Source organism: Oryctolagus cuniculus, chromosome 2 (genome assembly GCF_051225735.1).
Source record: "Oryctolagus cuniculus isolate XC-2025 breed Fujian yellow rabbit chromosome 2, ASM5122573v1, whole genome shotgun sequence".
In the NCBI taxonomy this organism is placed as follows: Eukaryota; Metazoa; Chordata; class Mammalia; order Lagomorpha; family Leporidae; genus Oryctolagus; species Oryctolagus cuniculus.
Window position 1 is genome coordinate 41,682,212 of NC_142868.1, and position 23,855 is coordinate 41,706,066.

Here is a 23,855-nt window from a genome sequence, read left to right on the forward strand (position 1 = left end):
CGGGGCGAGCGCCGCCGGGAAGCCGCAGGGATAAGAGAAACAGAAGTTTAGAAGTAAAATGAGAGAAATAGGAATGCTGGAAGATAGAAGTAAAATGGGAGAAATAGGAATGCCCGGAGATAGAGAAATAGAGAAATAGAAAGGCCTCCCCTCAACATGGCAATGAGAAGGCTTGGATTCGGTTTGCCTGATTGTTAGGGCTTGTAAGCCCCTGCGGGCAGAGCATGCGCTGCAGGGCACCGAATACAGGCACGCATCAGCGCCTAAAAACCTCCTCACAACATGGCGACGAGAGGACCCGGATTCGGTTTGCCTGATTGATAGGACTTGTAAGAACCTGTGGCAACTCTAGCAAGTAGAGCAGAGTGTGTGCCGCGGGACACCGAAGACAGGCGCGTATCAACGCCAAAAAATAAAAAGAAAGGGGGATCTGTGGGGAGCAGCCCGGACTGGACTGAGTTACTGGAATTAAGACTTATTCTATGCATCTGCTCTCCCACAATATGGCGCTGGGAGAGAAGTAAACAGCTTCCGCACAGCTGCCTCCAGTTCAACCAATAAACTGTAGGACTTGCTCCTGATTGGAGAGCAGCGTACTCGGCTTGTGGGCAGCCGAGTTAGGATTGGCGGAGGAGGACTATAAAGGAGGAGAGAGACGGCATGCACGAGGAACATCTAAGGGGAACATCTAGCTGAAGGAACACCTGTGCAGCCCCCGAGAAGAGCCGGCCGGCGGTGTGCCGCTCCCCTGCGGAAGTGGGGAATGTGGCCAGGGGGAACTGCCCTTCCACGGAGGTGGAAGGGATAGTAGCCAACCCGGGAAGAACCAGCAGCAAACCCGGGGAGGGCCGAGCAGACGAAAGAACAGCGCAGGGTCTTGTGTCGTTCCTCCACGAAGAGGGGGAGCGACAACTGACCCTGGTAATGTTTATTGCGTGAAAAACGTTAAGATATATAGTGAGGCAATTGGATTTTTAAAATCCAAGTATATCTAACTATGAACTTATAGGTATTTCTAAACATGTTTACACTTAAATTTCTAACCCTGAGGATTTGTTGTCATCTTGCACTTTTGGGTACTGGATGAGCTACTGGAGATCATCCAACACATGCATTCTCAAGAAATGTAAGGACTGTGGATTAAGGCACCAGAAATTAAAGCTAAGAACCATGTTCATGGTGCAGCTAGAACTTGCCATCAGGCCTTCTGATTTGCAATTTGTTGTTCCACATTACACCAAACTCTCCTTGCCCCATGGCACATTACTGCTGTTCATATTATTGAGTGAACCATTTTTTCACTTATTTGAAAGGCTTTCTTTACAGAACCGGCTAGTTGGAATCTATTTCACACACCATTACATGGAAGTGAAAACTGCTATCTGTAAGGTAGTCAAAATGCTTAATCCTCTGGCAACAAGTTCAGATGTGTCAAAAATAGCAATGGTAGTTAGTTGTGTATTATATAGATAATACATATTATTTCACAATCACATGTTTAGCAAAGAAACTTTACGTCTGCATAGCTAGGATAAGACTCTACTTGAAGTATACAGACAAAAACAAATGAAAAAGATTTCTTAAGGAAAAATTCAATTTTTTAGAAAAGTGAAAATGCCTGTTGAGGACCACCGATCAGGTAATGCCAGACCCAGCAGAATAAGCAGATCTTCGTGGAGCTGTCAGGAAGAGGTTTGTTTTTGGGATATGTGATCATGGGCTTTAAGAAAATGAATACGATTTGTCAGGCAGGATATTCTAGGCCAGGAAAATATGTGGCAGAAATGCTACAGGGTAGAAGTCCACACCCAGGTGTAACAGAACTGGATTGCTGATAGCTAAGGGTGGAGGAGGCAATTAAAGCTCTACTCACGAGCTGAGTAGCTCACAACTGACTTCTGAACAGCAATGAATCTCATCAAAACAAGGTATTTGTGTTGTTCGGTTTTGCTGCCAATTATACATGTAAACAGGTACCACTGAAGGCAGATTTTTACATTCATACATCTCTCAGCATTCGTCAGTATCTGTCAATGTTTCTCATATACTTTCAGATACAGCTTTTTAAAAAGTCAAGACAGGTTATGCAAATGTTTTCCCAAATAAAAGCCCCTAAAGAGCAGAAGTGTGCACTCATTATCCAGAAAGGCGAGGAGAGGGGCGATTCATGCTAGCGTGCTGCAAACTTTAAGCCAGGAAGGCTGTGTTTAACCAGTGAGATAGTGCCTTTAAAAGTGTTTAGTAAAGTGGCCTGCAGTAAACACTTAACAAATTACGGTTTATTACTTTGACCTTACACGTCTTTTCACCTGTTGGGATTCAAGTGTCTCCTTCTCAGAAGAAACGGGTCACAGAGGTTTCTGAGGCTGCTAACAGCCCCGACAATCTATTAGGCGACGACTAAATATTTGCTGAACAGACGAGAACCCGTGTCTTCCGCCTGAGGGCCCACCCGTGAACCTGCCCGTTGGCAAGTTCCACACGTCGTGTTTGGGAGTGGAAGACACCACATACCCCTCAGCCACGACCAGCAGGCTGGTCTGAGCCTGAGTCCCAGTCGCAAAGTCAGTCCCGCCCGCCGCGAGCCCTTCTTGCTAACTCCCCGCCCCACCCGCGGCCCAAGTCACTCCCCAGTCATCCTAGCCTCGTTCCGCCTTCACAGCGCCCACGACACGCCTCTTCCGGTCCAAGTCCCGCCCCTCACGCCCACGGCCCTGCCCCTTCGGCTCGGCCCCACCCCTCCGGCCCCGCCCCGCCGCGAGCTCGGCGCCTGGTCCTCTCAGCGGCCGACGGCAGCCTAGTCCACCCTCGACGCTCTGAGGTCAGCGGCTGGGCCGGAGTGCGGGGGGCGGAGGGACGGAGGGAAGATGGCGGCAGAGGCCGGATATTGGCGCCGCCTCCCCCAATCCTGGAGCCGGCGCAGATGAGGCGGCTCGGCTGGGGCCAGCGGTGCTTCGGAACCCGAGCTGGGGGGACCCTGGCGGTGGAGCCTGGGCCTGCTATATGCCGGCGCCTCGGCTAGAGTGAGCGGCGGCGGCGGCGACGCCTCTTTCCTCCGGCTCATTCCTTGTCGCGGTGAGGCCGAGCTAGTGGCGGGCGGCGGAGGCGGCGGGGCAGGGATGGAGGACGTTAACTCCAACGTGAACGCGGACCAGGAGGTGCGGAAGCTGCAGGAGCTGGTGAAGAAGCTGGAGAAGCAAAACGAACAGCTGAGGAGCCGCTCTGGGGCCGTGCAGGGCGCAGGCCCTCTCGGGCCCGGCAGCCCTATTCGGGCGGGCGCGTCCACTCCCTCCTCCGGCGCGGCGTCCCCTCGGGGCTTCCCCCTGGGCCTCAGCGCAAAGTCGGGCAGCGGCGCCGGGTCGGGCCCGAGGCGGACGAGTAGCGAGGAGCTGCGAGACGCCACCTCCTTGCTGGCGGCGGGCGAGGGCGGCTTGCTGGACGAGGTGGAGCCGCTGCGGCCCGAGGAGCTGGAGCGCCTGTCAGGCTGGGAGGAAGAGGAGGAGAGCTGGTGAGCGCGGGGTGCCTGGGCTGGGCGGAGATGGGCCGGGGGCGGAGGAGCGGCTCCCGAGGGTCCCGGTGGTGGGGACGCCTGGCTTTGTGTGGCAGGGTCCGCTGTGTGGGGGTGTGGGGGGAGACTCGTAGGAGGGTCCGCTAGAGTTGGGGATTCGAAGGCGTGCGCAGGCAAAGGGGCATAGTTCTCTGGGTTGTTGGACCCTCGGGGAGCTGGACGCAGTTGGCATCTGTGGGTTGGCACAGCTTGAGTAGGGCTGGTCGCCGTGGGAGGAGTCGGACATAGGGAACTGCCTTGTAGGAAAGGATCTTGCTTTGTGTGAGATAGCAGCTTTCGGATATCAGGGCGGGGGGCTGGGAGGTAGAGGTCTGCTTGATGAGGTGCCCCCCGGGTGCAGGGGGCAGAGCAGAGTCGTCTGCCTGTGTGTTGCGGTCAGTGTCTTGGACCGGTGTGAGATGGATGCGGTTCTGGCGGGGCTGGGGAGACTGTGTGAATCAGCACTCCCCCATGGGTAGTAGGGCAAAGCTGGCTTTGTGTGGAGAGGGCAGAAGATGGGGCTGCTTTGTGTGAAGAGTCAAGAGTGGAACAGGAGCCCTGGCTCTTGTTTTTAAACAAGAATTGGCTCTGGCATTTTTCGAAGCTGTGAAGTGACAGTTAACCACATTCATATGCCGTTTCTCTTGTCATCCTTGGGGTTGAGCAAAAGAGCCCTATTTTAAAATCTAAGCCGTACTGTATTGTCATAAGCCACTTGATGAAATTGTGACCCACACTTTAATATCATGTTAATAAATAAAAAGGACATACTCTCTCCCCCGCATTTTATTGCAACCCAATACAGATGTCTGTGAACAATACTTTCTCCTATTTCATCCTCTTTAAAGTGTTAACTTTTGGCTAAAATGTCTCAATTCTTTCTTGAAATTGAAACTTCCGAGTTTGATTGAAAGCTTTCATGGACCCTGGTATTGCGGGACTGGAACTTTGAGGTGTTCCGAGATAGTTAGGAGTTTTGCCTGGATTCAGTCCCTGGCTTTGTCACTAGCTGCATGACCTTGGGCAAGTTGTTCAGGGGTTCACTTTCTTCCTCTACTTGATGGAGAAAAGAGGAGTTCTTACCTCTTTAGAGTTGTGCAGAGTGAGTGAGATAATCTGTGTGTGCTGTTAGCATTGGGCTCGGCATATAGGAGACTCCAAGACTAGTTATTACTCGTAAGCCTAGTTATTTAAATAAATATTTAGTGAGCTCTTACGTGATGTCATGGGAGATTCTAAAAATTCTTAAGTGTTGATCTCTGATCATGAGTCAGTTACTGTTTTGTTGAGAGCTAAGTTTAACACAAGTAAGCTAGGATGTATACCTTGACTTGCCAGAAGAGTGATAGAGCAAAAAAATACCTACAGTGCTCAGATTGGGGAAGAAAATCATAGTTCGAAGCAGTTAGGACAGACTTTGTAGGTAGCTTTAGGGTTGGGTTGGGCAAAGAGTAGAAAGGACATTCTGTGCTCTAGCAATTCCAGGAGGTATTTGTAACTCCTAACTAGGAAGATTTAAATTACAGAGGTACTCTTGAATATAGTGATGTCAAGACTTTATATGTTAGTGCTGAGTGATTCCAAATATTATTAGAACTGACTATGATAGTGACAGGTTTTTGTATAAGTGTGAAATCACGCCCTCCCTAAGGAATGCTGAGCGTGTATGCACTTTAAAAGAATCGCAGAATCATCGGAATATCATTGCCTGCTTCTTCCAAGTAGTGATGATAATGATGCTCTTAATAATGAGGATTAGCAGCACTCATCAGCCCATTTTAGAATATGTATTATTAGAACACATTGACTGCACTGGAGAATTTGATTAAATCTTTGCTGCTTTGGTTTATGAAGGTGAAGCAAATCTTTGATACTATGCCAGTTGTTTCTTTTGACCAGATTCCTGCTTAATAATTTGATCTTGACTTCATATCTTAATATTGTAGGTATGATAGTTTTTTTCTGAAAAGATTTATGTGAACTGCACGTTGGAAAAGTCATTTCAGATATGTTGGATATGTATTGGGTATGTAAGTTGAAGGGTGTATGTATCAGTGGCAGGAAGATTCATAGACTCAAGGGTTGTTTCTTTTGTAGCAAGCTAAAAAAATCTATCTTCTGTAACTTCTATCCATTGCATCTTTTTCATCTAGAAGAATGTTTTCCCTTAAGTGTTTACACCACAAAATACTAATTTTGAAGGTGTCAATAGGTATTATGTAAAACAGCACATAAAAAAGTTTTGGGGTTACATAAATATGGGGGAAACTGGGTTCAACCAAAATTAACAAATTTTTAAAAAATTTTTTGGAGGGAATGCAAATGTGTACTGAACAGAATGAATCTCTGGGGCATGGTTTGTTAACCGGACTTAGCTCCAGAAGAACTAGTATCATAGAACATACTTAGAAATAATAGTGATCGAGAGCAGTGGCTTTCACACTTTTTATTTATTTATTTATTTTGGCCTCAACTTTATGATACAGAATGTATTTGTAACCTAGCACATGTATATATAAGAATAACCGAAATAAGTTTTACAAAACTGATTCTTTTACTCACAGTAGTAAGCTCTCTTTTTTTTTTTTTTTTTTTTTTTTTTTTTTTTTTTTTTTTTTTGACAGGCAGAGTGGACAGTGAGAGAGAGAGAGACAGAGAGAAAGGTCTTCCTTTTGCCGTTGGTTCACCCTCCAATGGCCGCCGCGGCCAGCGTGCTGCGGCTGGCACATCGTGCCGATTCGAAGCCAGGAGCCAGGCGCTTCTCCTGGTCCCCCATGCAGGTGCAGGGCCCAAGCACTTGGGCCATCCTCCACTGCCTTCCCGGGCCACATCAGAGAGCTGGCCTGGAAGAGGGGCAACCGGGACAGAATCCGGCACCCTGACCAGGACTAGAACCTGGTGTGCTGGCGCCGCAAGGCGGAGGATTAGCCTAGTGAGCCACGGCGCTGGCCCGTAAGCTCTCTTCTAATGAATTAGAAAAAATGTTGATTATCACCCATTAAACTGATTTCGTGATCCTTTTAATGCAGGGGTGAGGTTAGCCCTTACATGATCCACAAAATCATTTGATCTGGCCCTGCCAAGACAACCACAGGCGGGACTTGAAATTTCCATAAATCTATAGCAAGCCAATTTTAAGTTGATAATTTTGTGTGACCTGCAAATGATGTTACAAACATCCAAATGGCTCTTGGCACAAAAAAGTTTACCACCCTTTCATGATAGTGGATCGTAACTCTCAGAAAAATACTGTTCTAGACTAACTCAGAAAAGTCTAAGTAAGGGATCTCACGTTATTGTGCTTCTCAGTGTGTCAGGATGTACCAGACAGCTTATAAACATTTTTTTTTTTATTTCACAGGTAGAGTTATAGACAGAGAGAGAGAGAGAAAGGTCTTCCTTCCATTGGTTCACTCTCCAAATGGCCGCTACGGCCGGAGCTGCACCGATCCAAAGCCAGGAGCCAGGTGCTTCTTCCTGGTCTCCCATGTGGGTGCAGGGGCCCAAGCACTTGGGCCATCCTCCACTGCCTTCCCCGGGCCACAGCAGAGAGCTGGACTGGAAGATGAGCAACTGGGACTAGAACCCAGTGCCATACAGGATGCTGGTGCCGCAGGCAGAGGATTAACCAAGTGAGCCATGGCACGGGTCCCAACATTTTTGCATTTAATTGCATTGAAGTTTTATACATTTATGAGATAGTATCTTTTCCAGGATAAGGGAACAATAGCTCTGTAAGCATTAAAGAACATATAGTAGTAAGTGATGGGGTTGGGATTTGAATCCATCTCTGTATACATCAAAGTTTATGCAGTTCCCACTATGTTTTGGCTTTTCAAGTATAATCCCTTTTCCAGATAAGTGGTCCCTTCGGATATTTACTATCACATCCCTTGTAATCTCTTCTTACCATACGTTGTTTTCTCCAGACACATAATTCTAGTTTATTTAATCACTTTATAGACATAGTAACTCTGATACTTCAGTCATGGCTATGTTTTTTCTTAACTCTAGGTGCTCTTTGTTGTTAGAGGTTAGGTACCCAAAATTATAATCAGCATTTTAAATCATGCTCAACCAGATGGTGTGTGGTAGATATACCTTGCTTGAGCTAAATGCTATTTATTTTTTTTTAAAGATTTATTTTATTTATTTGAAAGAGTTACAGAGAGAAGTAGAGCGAGAGAGAGAGAGAAAGAGAGAGGCAGGCCCTCCATCCACTGGTTCACTCCCCAAATGACCACAACCACCAGAGCTGAGCTGATCCTAAGCCAGGAGCCAGGAGCTTCTTCCGGGTCTCCCATGTGGGCGCAGGGGTCCAAGCACTTGGGCCATCTTCCACTGCTTTCCCAGGCCACAGCTTAGAGCTGGATCAGAAGAGGAGCAGCTGGGACCCAAAGCAGCGTCCATATGGGATGCCGGCGTTGCAGGCTGTGGCTTTAACCCACTGTGCCACAGCACCGCCCCCTAAATACTGTTATTTAAAAAATATTAATAACATTCAGCTATTTTAAAAATGGTTTTCTTTTCCTTCATTTATTTGAGAGACAGAGATGGAAAGGTAGGTAGAGTGAAAGAGGTAAAAAGATATCTCCTATCCCCAAATTCATTTACCAAATGCCCTCAACACCTGAGCTGTGCCAGGCTGAAACTGGGAGCCAGGAACCCAGTCTGGATCTCTTACATGGGTGGCACAGACCCAAGTACTTGAGCCATCACCTGCTGCCTCCCAGGATGCATGTTAGCAGGAAGCTGGAATTGGGAGCAGAACTGGAACTTTAACCCAGTCACTGTGATACAGGATGCAGGTGTCCCACATGGGTTTCTTTTTTCTTTTTAAAGATTTTATTTATTTATTTGAGAGGTAGAGTTACAGACAGTGAGAGGGAGAGACAGAGAGATAGGTCTTTGTCCGTTGGTTCACTCCCCAGTTGGCTGCAGTGGACAGAGCTGTGCTGATCCGAAGCCAGGAACCAGGAGCTTCCTCTGGGTCTCCCACGTGGGTGCAGGGGCCCAAGCACTCAGGCCATTTTCTGCTGCTTTCCCAGACCACAGCAGAGAGCTGGATTGGAAGAGGAGCAGCGGGTACTAGAACCGGCGCCCAAATGGGATGCCGGCACCACAGGTGGAGGATTAACCTACTGCGCCACGGTGCCAGACCCCCAAATGGTTTTCTAACTGCTGCACCAAATGCTTGCTCCTTAATTTTTTTAAATTGTTAATCATTAGCAATTTTAACTTCTCTTACTTGGGCTTAATAGGAGCCAGGAGTGTTAATTGCTGTCCCATAAATTTTTTTTAAAGATTTTATTTATTTATATGAAAGAGTTACAGAGAGAGAGAAGGAGAGGCAGATAGAGAGGTCTTCCATCAGCTGGTTCACTCCCCAGATGGCTGCAACAGCCGGAGCTGCGCCCATCTAAAATCAGGAGCTTCTTCCAGGTCTGCCACGTGGGTGCAGGGCCCCAAGGACTTGGGCCATCTTCTACTGCTTTCCCAGGCCATAGCAGAGAGCGGGATTGGAAGTAGAGCAGCCGGGTCTCGAACAGGCGCCAATATGGGATGTTAACACTGCAGGCGGTAGCTTTACTTGCTGTGTCACAGTGTTGGCCCCTCTGTCCCATAAATTCTATATATAAGTTGTTAAACTAAATCTCTCTGCCCTTTTTTTGTGAAATGACTTTTTTTTAGCTTAAATCTAAAGCTTTTAAATTGCATTTTGTTAGTCTTTAGGCATTTAATGTTATCTTATTTTTTCCTGATGTTTTGGTCATCTTCATATTAGGCAGGCATACCTATTAGATCTTCATTCAGGTTGTTTATAAAAATATTAAAATGGTCAAATAAATGAATTTTAAATGTGAAACTCAACTCTCCCCTCCAGATACATACCAGTCCATAAATCAACACACATTATGGTTGTTCAGTAATAATTAGTTCTCCCTGTTGTTGTTGGGCCCATAATGACATTTTGGTGGATGGTTATAAAAGTTTTGCCAAATGCCTGGCTATAAACTAAACTGAGCTTTATAGGGTTTTATCTTCAATAAAGTAAATGAATTGAAATAGAAATTTTAAAATAGAAATTGCAGTTTATTCAGTTTGACTTGTTTATGGTGAATCTTTTGGCTCTTATATGATCACTTTTTCCTTTCTTCACAAACATTCCATTTAATACAATGTAGAATTTTGCAAGGAATCAAGGTGGAATTTCTAGATACTGCTTATTTTTTTCTTCAGAAATTATTATCTTCCTTCTTATCCAGATTTTTGATCCTGCACTTGGTAGACATTGTTCAGTGATAAAATTTAAGTTCTTTTCCATCATTTCAAGCTGCATTCTGGCTTACTGCCTAACCCCTTGCCTCATTTGAACTTGCGTTTCCTTTGAAGAATGTGTGTTTTGCCCTGTCCATTTGAAAAACCACATGAGCTGAAGAGTTAATTTTGCCTTCTCTGTCATCTAGTATCATTGCATATTTTGTTTCAGTGGGACTATCCCTTTTTTTCTACTAATGCTCTCAGTGTAATTTTTTTTCCACAAGTTTTTCTTTGTTGTGATATAATTTACATACCATAAAACTCAGTGATTTTTGTTACATTCATGAAGTTGGGCAGGCTTCACCACTTTTTAATTTCAGAACATTTTCATCATCCCCAGAAGAAACTCCAGTCCATTTGTGTTCACTCTTTATTTCCCTGTCTCTCCATCTACATTTATTTACTTTCTGTGTCTGAAATTGCCTATTCAGATCGTTTAAGTAAATGAAATCACATAATATGTGGCCATTGTGTCTGTCTTCTTTCATTTAACATGTTTTTTAAGGATTATGCGTGTGTCAGAATCTTCCCTTTATTTTTTCATTCCTTTGTATGTGTGAATAATGTGCCATCATATGGACTTAAGTACATTTTATTTATCCATTCAACGACTGATAGGCATTTGGGTTGGTAATCAACAACTGACTGGCATTTGGATTGATAACACCTTTTGATTGTTAGCAATAATGCTGCCATGAGCATATGTTTACAATAATGTTTAAATGAACATATGTTTTCATTTTTCTTAGTTATAAGCTTCTGAGTAGAATTACTCCAAATGGTAACTCTGTATTTAACTTTTTGAGAAACTGGCAGACTGTTTTCCATAATTCCTGCATCATTTTATGTTCCACAAGGAATATGTGAGGAGTCTAATTTCTCTACAACTTGTTGTCCATCTTTTTTGTTATAGGCATCCTGTTAATATCTCACTGTGGTTTTGATTTGCATTTCCCTAATGACTGATGCTGCTATTTGTTGTCCATTTGAACATCTTTGGAGAATGTTTAGATTCTTTGCCCATTTTCTAGTTGGGTTAAGTTTTTTATGTGAGTATTGTTAAGTTTTAAGAATTTTTAATATCTTCGATGTACTGGTCCCTTTTGAAATTTATGATTTGCAAATGTTTTCTCTTATAATGTGTGTTTTTTCACTTTGTTGATAAAATCCTTTGAAGCATGAAGTTGCAATAATGACGTCTGTCCATTTTATCAACTTAATGTATGTATTTTCTTTTGTTGTTTATGCTTTTATGTCATATCTGAGAAACCAGGGCCTAATCTAAGGTCATGGAGATTTTGTTCCTCTTTATTTATTTATTTAAAGATTTTATTTATTTATTTGACAGGTAGAGTTACAGACTGAGAGAGACAGGGAGAAAGGTCTTCCTTCCATTGATTCACTCCCCAAATGGCCACAACAGCCGGAGCTACGCCAATCCGAAGCCAGGAGCCAGATGCTTCCTCCTGGTCTCCCATGTGGGTGCAGGGGCCCGAGCACCTGGGCCATCCTCCACTGCCCTCCCGGGCCACAGCAGAGAGCTGGACTGGAAGAGAAGCAACCGGGACCAGAACCTGGCGCCCGTATGGGATGCCGGCGCCGCAGGCGGAGGATTAATCCAGTGTGCCACCGTGCGGGCCCGGATTTGTTCCTCTTTAAAGAGTTTTATAAGTTTAGCTCTTATATTTAGAACTTTGATCCATCTTAAAATTTAAAAATTTTTTCATTTATTTGAAAGGCAGAGAGAGACAAAGATCTTCTATCTGCTGGTTCTCTTCCTAAGCTCAAAGCCTAGAACTCAATCTGGGTCTCCTACATGGGTGATAAGGACCCAAGTACTTGAACAATCATCTGCTGCCTTCCAGGATGCTCATTAGCCGGAAGCTGGAATCAGGAGTAGAGCCAGGACTTACACCCAGGCACTCAACTTGGGAAATGAGCATCCCAGTCGCTGTGCTGAATGCCTGCCCTTAAAGTGTTACTGTCTATTTAAAATATAACATAAGGGGCCATTGTTGTGATACAGTGTGTCAGGCCAGCACCTGTAACACAGGCATCCCATGTGAGCACCAGTTCAAGTCCCAGCTGTTCCACTTCTGATCCAGCTCCCTGCTGGTGTGCCTGGGAAAATAATGGAAGATGGCCCCAGTGCTTGGATTCCTACTTAGGAGACCCAGATGGATTTCCTGGCTTCTGGCTTTGTTGTAGCCATTTGGAGAGTGAACCAGCAGATGGAGGATCTCACTGCTTCTCTTTCTGTCTCTCCCTCTTTCTTAGTCTTTTTTTTTTTTTTTTTTTTTTGAAAGTCAGTTACAGAGAGACAGAGACACAGAGTGGGGGAGGTCTTCCGTCCGCAGGTTCACTCCCCAGATGGCCACAACAGTCGGAGCTGTACCAGTCCGAGGCCAGGAGCCAGGAGTTTCTTCCAGGTCTCCCTTGTCGGTGCAGGGGCCCAAGGACTTGGGCCATCTTCCACTGCTTTCCCAGACGATAGCAGAAAGCTGGATTGGAAGTGGAGCAGCCGGTACTGGAAGTGGAGCCCATATGGGATGCTGGCACAATAGGTGGTGGCTCTACCCACCACAGCACCAGCCCCAGTTAGTCTTTCAAATCAACAGATCTTTAAAAAATAAAACATAAAAAACTGATCATGTTATTTTTTTAAATGTATATAGTTGAGTGGCATTAAGTTCATTTCCATTATTGTGCAGTCCTCAACATTATCCATCTCTGAAACTTGTTGTCTCCCCAAACAGAAGCTCTGTACCTGATAAACATTAATTCCCTACATCCTATCTTCCCAGCCCCTGGCAGCCACCATTTTTTGTCCCTGTGAATTTGACTATGCTAGATATTATATATGGGTGGAATTGTACAATATTTGTTCCTTTTTGATTGTCTTACTTTACTTAGCACAGTGTTTTCAAGATTCATTGATGTAATATGTCAGAATTTTTCTTTTTTTTGGAAATTTCTAAAGTTTTATTAATCTGTTCATCCATTGATGGACTCTTGTGTTGCTTCTATCTCTTGGTTGTTGGGAATAATGCTGCTCTTAAAGAATATACAAATATCTGTTCAAATGCTTACTTTAATTTCTTTTGAGTGTTTACCCAGAAGTAGTGGAATTGCTGGATCAAATGGTAAATCTGTGTTTAATTTTTTTTGAGGAACCACCATACTGTTTTCCATAGCAGCTGCACTATTTATGTTTCCACCTGTAGTTCTCTGATTTTCCAATTTCTCTATATCCATGCCAGCATTTGCTTTGATTCATTTTGAATTCTTATCTAGTAGTGTGAAGCAGAGATCCAACTTCATTCTTTTTGCATGTGGGTAAACAGTTGTCCAGAACAATTTGTTTTAAAGATCTTTTCTATTATTATCTTGGCATTCTTGTCAAGAATCAATTGTCTATAAGTATATGAATTTATTTCTGGATTCTCAATTTTGTTGCATTGATATGTCTATCCTATCTTAGTACCCCACAATTTGTATTACTGTAGCTTTTTAGTAAATTTTGAAACTTACTATGTTTACTTTTGAATTTTAGGGTAAGGTTATGCAAAAAAAAAAAAGGGAGCTAGAATTTTGATAGAGGTTATTGAACTTGTAGATCAATTTGGGGTTTTCAGTGATTTTCAAATCTTAACAGTATTTATCCTTTCAATCTGTGGGCATTTGGGTGCTCATTCATATAGATATTCTTTGCTGTCTTTCAATTTTGTTTTGTAATTTTCACTATGTAAGACTCACACTTCTTTTGTTAATATTTCTAATTTTATTTATGATGCTACTGTAAGTGAAATTGTTTTTCTTAATTTCATTTTTGGAGTGTTCATTGCTAGTATAGAAATAACACTTGATTTTTGTATATTGATATTATATCTTTTAATCTTGCTGAACTCATTTATTAACTGCAATAGTTTTTTTGTGTATGGATTCCTTAGAATGTTTTTATATATAAATTCATGTCATCTGCAAATAGAGATAATTTTACTTCTTTGTTTCCAGTATGAATGCCTTTTGTTTCATCTGCTTGCCTAATTGTCCTGGCTAGAACCTCCAGTACAGTGTTGCATCAAAGTGGTGAGAATGGACATCCTTCAATGTGATTTTTATTGTTCTTTTTAGTAATGACTAAAATTATTTATTCTGTTAGTATGTGACAGATACAGTGCTAAGCACCAATATACAATTTTTTATCTTAGTAATAACCCAAAGTAGGGCTGTTATTAACACTATTTTAAAGATGAGGAAATTAAGGTCTAGGTTAAATAATTTGCTTATAGTCACTCAAGTACAAGAGTACTTTAAATGGTTCATGGAAAAATAGAAATAAAGAGGGGCTGGTGCTGTGGCATAATGGGTAGGACCGGTGCTGATTTGAGTCCTGGCTGTTCCACTTCCTGTTCCTCTGCTATGGCCTGGGAAAGCAGTAGAAGGTGGCCCAAGTCCTTGGGCCCCTATACCCATGTGGGAGACTTGAAAGAAGCTCCTGGCTTCAGATTGGCACAGCTCCAGCCATTTCGGCTAATTGGGGAGTGAACCAGTGGATGGAAGACCTCTCTCTCTGCCTCTGCCTCTCTGTAACTCTATCTTTCAAATAAATAAATAAATAAATCTTTTAAAAAAAGTTTATTTGGGTACAAAATATTTTTGAAACCATTCAGTTTTTTCATAGCATATATTTTCCGTGCAGTTTTTGAAGACACTTTATGTGCATTGATTTCAAAAATTTTTGCACCCAAATAAAGTTATTTAATTCCGTTTTCTATGAACCTTTTGAAGTACCCTTTATATAACTGGGCTGGAATTGGAAACCAGTAAGTTTGACTCTGTTGAAAACTTTTTTACCCTTACCTTACCTAATTCTGATTATCTATGTTTTTTTAAAAATGTTATTCTTTTGGGGTCGGCGCTGTAGCGTAGTAAACTAAGCCTCCGCCTGTGGTGCCAGCATCCCATATGGGTGCCAGTTCTAGTCCCAGCTGGTCCTTTTCTGATCCCCCTCTCTGCTATGGCCTGGGAAAGCAGTAGAGGATGGCCCAAGTGCTTGGGCCCCTACACCCACATGGGAGACCTGGAAGAAGCTCCTGGCTCCTGGCTTCTGATCGGTTTAGCTCTGGCCACCATTTGGAGAGTGAACCAGTAGATGGAAGACCTTCTTGTCTCTCCCTTTCTCTCTGTAACTCTACCTCTCAAATAAATAAAATCTTTAAAAAAAATTTTTTTTAATGTTATTTTTATTTACTTGACAGGCAGGGAGACAGATCGAGATCTCGCATCCCTTGTTCACTCTCCAAATACCCTCAAAAGGGCAGGGCCAGGCCAAAGCCAGAGGCTGGGAATTCAACTAGACTCTCCCAAATAGGTGGCAGGGACCCAACAATTTGAGCTAATACCTGCTGCCTCTTAGGGTACGAATTTGCAGGAAGCTACAAGGGAGAATATAGCTGGAACTCTAACTCAGGCTAAATATCTGCCCCCTGGAATGTTATTCCTAATAGATTCATACTTTTATGTATCTTTGGCTATTATATGTCCTTCTACCTTTGATCATTTTTCTCTAATAGTATCAGTCTTGTATACATTTTTGTTATCTATTTATATAAAACTCTTTCATATGCATTTTTTTAGTTTTTTGTTTGTTTGTTTTTTAAGATTTACTTATTTGAAAGGCAGAGTGAGTCAGAGAGAGGAGAGACAGAGAGATCTTCCATTCACTGGTTCACTCCCCAGATAGCTGCAACAGGCAGGGCTGGGCCACGGAAGCCAGGAGCAAGGAGCTCCATTTGGGTCTCCCACTTGGGTGCAGGTGCATTAGCAGGGAGTTGGATTGGAAGTAGAACAGCTGGGACTTGAACCGGCACCCATATGGGATGCCGGCACCATAGATGGTGGCTTATCCCACTACACCACAGTGCCGGCCCTTTATATTGATTTTTTTATTTAAAAGGCAGAGTTACAGAGAGAGGGAGAGAGAGGCAGATTGATATTTCATCTGGTGGTTACCCCCCAATGGCTATAATGGCTGGGGCTGGGCCAGGCCAAAGCCAGGAGGGAGGAGCTTCATCCAGGTGCCCCACATAGGGGCAGGGGCCCATACACTTGGGGGCCATCTTCTGCTGTTTTCTCAGGCACATTAGCATCAGAAGTGGAGCAGCCAGGGCTCAAACCAGTGCCCATATAGGATGCCTGTGGGCGCCAGCTTTGCAGGCAGCAGCTTAAACTGCTGTGTCACAATGCCAGCTGCTGCATTGAACTTTAAAAAAAAAAAAAAACCTTTTGTAAATTTCAAGCATATACAGAAATAGAGTGAACAGTAAAGTGAATCACCATTTACTTATCACCCATATGTAATCTTTCTCAACTGATGCTATACTTGTTTTGTCTATACCATTCAAACTCCCAATTGTCTGGATTATTCTATAGCAAATTCCATTCCAGACATCGTATCATTTAATTACTAAATATTGCGATAAAAATTGTGGGCCCCTTTGAGCATAATTGAATACCAACTTTACCCTCCCAATTAAAAATAATTTTTAATATCATGAAATGTGCTCTGAGAATTTTGAGATTGCATTCTTAAAAATTGGTTTGCATATTTGTTTAGAATTGTCTTCCTGTTTTGTTATAGACTGTTAAGATTAAATGTCCTGGGGCTGGTGCTGTGGCGCAGTGGGTTAACGCCCTGGCCTGAAGCACCTGGATCCCATATAGGCGCCGGTTCGAGGCCCGGCTGCTCCACTTCCCATCCAGCTCTCTGCTAAGGCCTGGGAAAGCAGTAGAAGATGGCCCAAGTCCTTGGGCCCCTGCACCCGCATGGGAGACCCGGAAGAAGCTCCTGGCTCCTGGCTTTGGATCAGCACAGCTCCAGCCGTTGTGGCCAATTGGGGAGTGAACCATCGAATGGAAGACCTCTCAGTCTCTCTCTCTCCTTCTCTCTCTCTCTCTCTCTCTCTCTCTCTCTGCTTCTCCTCTCTCTGTGTAACTCTTGACTTTCAAATAAATAAATCTTTTTTAAAAAAAGATTAAATGTCTCTTCTCATCTGACATTTTGATCATTTTCACTAACTGGGTTTAGTTTGTTGGCAGTGCCAGTCCTCATTTCTTCTCTGGCCCTTTGAAGAAGTTAAATTATTGAAGCCAATCAAGAGTTTCTTATGTGTTCAACTTAGGCATACAGGGTAAAGTTTTAAATAGATGTCTGAATACTTAAAGTGGTCCCAAATCATTGTTATATCACTGTTATAAGGATTGAAATTTGCATTAGGTAAGTAGCATCAATCATATCTTCCCTGGACCTGTTGGCCTATAATCAACTCTAACAACATCATCCTTATTTTGCCTTTATAATTACTTAAATATTTTGAGTTAAATTTCATTTTAGGGATGGGCATGTGGCTAGCAGTTAAGATACTGCATGGGATGCCTGTATCCCATATTGTAGTACCCGGGTTTGAATCTTGGTTCAACTCTTGATTGTTGCTTCCTGCTAACATGCACCCTGGAGGGCAGCAGGTGATGGTTCAAAGTAGTATGTCCCTACCCTCAACATGGGAGATGCAGTGTGTTAATTGGTTTTTTCATTACCTTAACTAAAATACCTAAGAGGAGCTTTTTGGGAAGAAAATGGTTTCAGCTTATGTTTTGGAGGTTCACAGTCCAAGACTGGACGGTCCCATTATCTGAGGTCTGATAGAGTAGGTTTAGAGAACCAATCGTCTAGTGAGCCAGTAAACAGAGAGAGAAGCTAGGCTAAATTTGACTTAAATACCAACCTTCTCATAAGAACTCCATAAGAACTCCCTTCAGAGGGTGGCCCCCAGTGACTTAATGACTTCCCACTAGCCCTACCTTCTAGAAACCAAGATTAGAACAAGTCTTCACCCTAAGTTCATCAACCATTAGCATTAATCCGTTAACTGTTAAGTAAGGCTTTGAGGCTTAAATGTCTCCATGAGTTTGAGGAACCAAGTCCTGTTTAATCCATCACACCATGATAGAGTTCTGAGCTCCTGGCTTCAGCCTAGTCTTACTGCAGTCTCGGGCATTTGGAGAGGGAACCAGCAGATGGGAGACAGCCTGCCTCTCTCTCTCTCTCTCTCTCTCCCCTTCTCTCCTTCTCTCCTTCTCCTTTCTGTGCCTTTCAAATAAATAAATTAAAATGTTTTGAAATTCGTTTTAGTGTATCTATATTTTCATCCATGTACTTCTACTCTTTGTTTCCCATACATTTAAAAAAAAAGATTTATTTTTGTGTTTGAAAGAGTTACACAGAGAGAAGGAGGTCTTCTATCGCTGGTTCACTCCCCAGTTGGCTGCCATGGCCAGAGCTGTGACGATTGAGCCAGGAGCTTCTTGCCGGTCTCCCATGCAAGTGCAGGGGCCCAAAGACTTGGGCCATCCTCTATTGCTTTTCCAGGCCAAAGCAGAGAGCTGGATCAGAAGTGGAGCAGCCAGGAGTCAAACTGGTGCCCATATGGGACGCTGACACTGCAGGTGGTGGCTTTACCCGCTACACCACAGCACCATCCCCTCCCATGTGTTTTTTCTTAAGGTTTATTTATTTGAAAGTCAGAGTTACAGTCAGAGAGAGGAGAGGCAGAGAGAGAGAGCAAGAGGTCTTCCATTCGATGGTTCACTCCCCAATTGGCCACAACGGCCTGAGTTGTGCCAATCCAAATCCAGGAGCTTCTTCCTGGTCTCCCACGCGGGTGCAGGGGCCCAAGGACTTAGGCCATCTTCTACTGCTTTCCTAGGCCGTAGCAGAGAGCTACGGGGAGTGAACCAGAGATCAGAAGTGGGGCAGCCGAGATTTAAGCAGTGCCCATATGGGATGCTGGCGCTTCAGGCCAGGGTGTTTACCCACTGTGCCATAGCGCTGCCCCCACCCCATACTTTCATAAAACAATATTAGTTAAATTTTCTTTAAACTCACATTTTCTGCACTAAATTTGCCTAAAATAGGACACATTTACTGAGGAAGGAAACTGTTAGATTTCAAAGAACATATCCTGGGGCGGTGCTGTGGCTTAGTAGGCTAAACTTCCGCCTGCAGCACTGGCATCCCATACGGGCACCAGTTTGAGTTCTGGCTGTTCCTCTTCTGATCCAACTTTCTGTTAATGACCTGGGAAAGTGGTGGAAGATGGACCAAGTCCTTTGGCCCCTATACCTGCATGAGAGCCCCAGAGGAAGCTCTTGGCTCCTGGATTCAGATTAACCCAGCTCTGGCCATTGGAGCAATTTGGGGAGTGAATCAGCTGAGACCTCTCCCTCTGTCTGTAACTCTACCTCTCAAATAAATAAAATCTTTAAAAATAAAGTATCCTCTGTTAATGGTTTTTATTAGACTTTGCCAAAGGCCTCATGTAAAAGGATGAGTTACAATGTAATACATAAAAAAATCTCTATATTTGAAATTTAAATATTCATTGTTGGGGCAAGGTTAAGAACAGACTTCACTGTTTTAAGCCACTTAAGATTGTTTCCTCCATTCTTACTAGGAATTGTGCTAACTGAAAAGGAATTTACATGTGAGCAAAAGGAAAATGTAGATGCCAGGGTGATGCCATAGTGGGTAAAGCTGTCACCTGCAATGCCGAAATCCCCTATGGGATTAGACCCCTGGCTACTCCACTTCTGATTTAGCTCTCTGTGATGGCCTGAGAAAGCAGTGGAAGATGGTCCAAGTGCTTGGTCTCCTGCACCCTCCTGGGGGCCAGCACTGTGGTATAGTAGGTTGAGCTTCTGCCTGTGGTGCCAGAATCCCGTATGGGCACCAGTTTGTGTCTCTGCTGCTCCATTTCTGATCCGCCTCCTTGCAAATGGCCTGAGAAAGCAGTGGAAGATGGTCCAAGTGCTTGGGCCCCTGCACCCACATGGGAAACCTGGAAGAAGCTCCTGACTTCAGATTGGCCCATTTAGGGAGTGAGCCAGCAGATGGAAGATCTCTCTCTCTCTCCCTCCTGCCCTCTGTTTGTAACTCTGCCTCTCAAATAAATAAATACATCTTTTTTTATTTTATTATTTATTTGAAAGAGTTACACAGAGAGAAGGAGAGGTAGAGAGAGAGAAAGGTCTTCCATTCTCTGGTTCACTTCCCAATTGGCCTCAAAAATAATAGAAATTGGATAATGCAGTACTATATTATCTGATATTAAATTTGTAAAAATATTTGGAAAGATGAAAACAGGTAGTATTAAGTTTAAAAGTAGAGATTGAGACTTGATGAGGATGAAACAAGCTATCTCCTAACTGGAAATCCCTGCCCCATACAGTCTTCCACTAGTCCATTCAAGAACTGCTTATCTGTTTAGGTAAGAATAAAAAATTACTTGGCCGGCGCCATGGCTTTCTAGGCTAATCCTCTGCCTTGCAGTGCCGGCACACCGGGTTCTAGTCCCGGTCGGGGTGCCGGATTCTGTCTCGGTTGTCCCTCTTCCAGGCCAGCTCTCTGCTGTGGCCAGGGAGTGCAGTGGAGGATGGCCCAAGTCCTTGGGTCCTGCACCCCATGGGAGACCAGGAGAAGTACCTGGCTCCTGCCATCGGATCAGCGTGGTACGCCGGCCGCAGCATGCCGGCCGCAGTGGCCATTGGAGGGTGAACCAATGGCAAAAAGGAAGACCTTCCTCTCTGTCTCTCTCTCACTGTCCACTCTGCCTGTCAAAAAAAAAAAAAAATTACTCAATCATGTATGGCTGTTGAGGCCCATTTTGTTGGAAAAGTATGAATAAGAAGCAGGAATAGGCCAGAATGAGTCTGAAAATGACTCTGACTTTGATAAGCTTGAGAAATAGGATTTCATAGACGCCATCAAGTTAGTGAGGAGGTGTTTAGTATGTACTTCATACCTAATTAGTACTGTATTTTGTAATGACAATGATTAAATTGTAAATTTTCAATAATATAGTAGATATAGAAAGATTAATTTAACCATAGGAAGTAAAAATATATATCTTTTGAGTGGACTTGCTAATTTTCCCATTCAAAGTTGAAGTAATCTTATATTGCTAAGTGGAATTGTTGTTTTCCATTAGCTATCCTTAGCTAGAGCTGATTTGGAGAGGATTGATAAATAAAACCCAGGAGTGGGCATTTAGCCTCGCAGTTAAGATGTCCATGTCCCATATTGTAGGTCTTGGGTTTGATTTCTAGTGCCTGACTCCAACTTCCTGCTAATATAGACCCTGGGAAGCAGCGGTGAAGGCTCAAGTAACTGAGTCCCTGGTATCAACTTGGGAGACCTGGATTGAGTTTCTGGCTTCTAATTTCAGCCTGACCCAGCCCAGCTGTTAAGGGCATTTGGAGAGAGAACCAGCAGATGGGGGTGCTCTTTCTCCTTCTACCTCTCAAATAGTTTTTCAGAAAAAGAAACAAACAGAAAACTGATGAATTCTAGAGTCCCGAATCTAGAGGTTTAGGACTTAATTAACCAGTGCTAGATCTGTCTTTTTTTTTTTTTTTTTTAATTTATTTTTATTTGAAAGGCGGAGTGTATTTGACAGAGCGGGACCAACAGAGAGATCTTCCATCTGCTGGCTCACTCTCCATATGGCCCCAACAGCTGGGACTGGGCCAATTCAGAGCCAGGAGCTTCTCCCAGGTCTCTCATGTGGGTGCAGTGACCCAAAGAGTTGGGTCTGCTGCTTTCCCAGGTGCATTAACAGAGAGCTAGATCAGAAGCAGAGCAGCAGGGCACTCCATCTGGTGCTGATATGGGATACCAGCATTGCAGGCAGCGGCTAGCCCCCAGTGCTAGGTCATGATGGCAGCATAGCCTATGAGTGAAAGAGGCTAACCATCTCTGTGTGAGGCAGTAGTAATCTAGTTTTGGGGCTGGTGCTGTGGCATAGCATGTAAAGCCACCACCTGGTGTGCCAGCATTCCCAAATGGGCCCCATTTTGAGTCCCAGCTGCTCCACTTCTGATCCAACTCTGAGAAAGAGCAGAAGATGGCCCAAGTCTTTGTGCCCCTGTACCCATGTGGGAGACCCAGAGGAAGCTTCTGACTCCTGGCTTGGAATCAGCCCAGCTCTGGCTGTTGCAGCAATTTGGGCAGTAAACCAATGGACAGAAGATACCTCTCTGTACCTCTCTCCCTTTTCCTCTCCCTCTCCCTCTCCCTCTCCCCCCTCCCTCTCCTTCTTCCAGCCCTTTCCCTCCCCTCTTTCCCCTCTCTGTAACTCTGACTTTCAAATAAATAAATAAATCTTTTTTAAAAATTCTAGTTTTATCTTAATTCATGTGGATTGTTTCTCTATGTGATTCACCTTCAAATACTTCAATGTGAGATGTAACAACCTATTTTAACCTTATTTCACCTTCAAATTCCTGTGTAATGCCATGCCTGGACATTGGTAGCTGCAACAGAAATGTGTATTCATATAACTAAGTGGATAATGATACTAAGCTTTCAGGGTGCTGAGAGTTTGGGAGACAAAATGATCACAGAATTCAATTCTCTGTGAAACCAGTAGTAATTATTAATAGGAGAAAAGTTTATATCAACTTAAATGTGAGAGCTAGGAATTTGGATTTGGTTACAGAAAGGTATTTCTTGTCTGTCAGAATAAAAAAAAACAGCATGGATATTAGGCACAGTGAGTTAAACTGCCACTTGGGATGCCCACATCCCATATCATAGTGCCACTTTGATTCCTGGCTATTCCACTTCCAATTCAGCTTCTTGCTAATATGCCTGGTAGTGCAGCAGATGATGGCCAAGTACTTGGATCTTGTGCCCACATGGAGACCTAGATGGAGTTCTGGGCTCCTCACCTTGGCCTGGTACAATCCTGGCTATTACAGCTGTTTGGAAAATGAACAAACAGATGGAAAATCTCTGTCACTTTGTCTTTGAAATAAATAAATTAATAAAAATTAAAAAGGAAAAAGAATGAGTATAGCACTTGAGTAGGATAGAGAAGGCTTGTGAAGATACTTAAAGTGTTTAGAACAGCACTTACACAAACTAAATGTATATTGGTTGTCATTTTTATCCTCGACATCAGCACTCTTTTATTTTAGTTATAGACTGCTTATCTTTGCATTGAAATGTTTATTTTTAATAGTTTTATTTATTTATTTGAGAGGTAGAGTTACAGGAGGAAAGACAGAGAGGTCTTCCATTTTCTAGTTCATTCCCCAAATGGCCCCACTGGCTGAGGCTGGACCAGGCCGAAGCCAGGAGGCAGGAGCCCCATCCAGGTTTCCCACATGGGTATAGGGGCCCAAGCACTTGGACCATCTTCCACTGTTCTCCTAGGCCATAAGCAGAGGTGGATCGGAAGAGGAGCAGCTGGGACACAAACTAGCGCCCATGTGGGATGCTGGCACTGCAGGTAGAGGCTTAGCCTACTACACCACAGCGCTGGCCTTTGCGTTGAACTTTTTAAAAATAACTTTGTTTTGGAAAATTTCTGATATACATATTCTTAAAGAAATAAGAGTGCATTAACTTGTCACCCATCTTTAAAACTTCCCAACTGATTTCATTCTTATTTTATCTATACCATTGAAACCCTAACTCCCTGGACTATTTTGAAGCAAATTTCATCCAGATATGTTATTTCATTACTATAATAGTAAGATTAAGGACTCCTTTTTAACATAACCATAATATCAGTTTCACACATACCCAAAATTAAAAATAGTTCTTTAATATCATTAAATGTTCTCTCAGTGTTTTGAGATGGAATTTCCTGAGATTTGCACATCTATTTAGAATTTTCTCCCTATTTTGTTATAAACTCAGATTAAGTGACCCTTTTGTTTATTTTTTAATTATTTTAGAAATGCATGATTTTTCTTTTCTTTTTTTTTTTTTAAATTTTTTGACAGGCAGAGTGGACAGTGAGAGAGAGACAGAGAGGAAGGTCTTCCTTTTTGCCGTTGGTTCATTCTCCAGTGGCCACTGCGGCCGGCACGCTGCGACCGGCATACCGCGCTGATCCGATGGCAGGAGCCAGGTACTTCT

At 43.5% G+C, this 23,855-nt stretch overlaps 1 protein-coding gene across 4 annotated transcripts in view; it reads left to right on the forward strand.

Annotated features, from left to right (window-relative positions):
- The first annotated feature begins 2,743 nt into the window (after window positions 1-2,743).
- SLAIN2 (SLAIN family member 2) overlaps window positions 2,744-23,855 on the forward strand; it is an 87,497-nt gene continuing 66,385 nt past the window's right edge. Inside the window, exon 1 of one of the 4 annotated variants that reach the window (XM_002709425.6) lies at window positions 2,744-3,508. In XM_002709425.6, the coding sequence (XP_002709471.1) occupies window positions 3,120-3,508 (389 nt within the window). In that variant the 5' untranslated portion in view covers window positions 2,744-3,119. The remainder of the gene's footprint in view (window positions 3,509-23,855) is intronic. The other 3 variants (XM_070068194.2, XM_089325393.1, XM_002709426.6) reach the window with 3 other exon arrangements.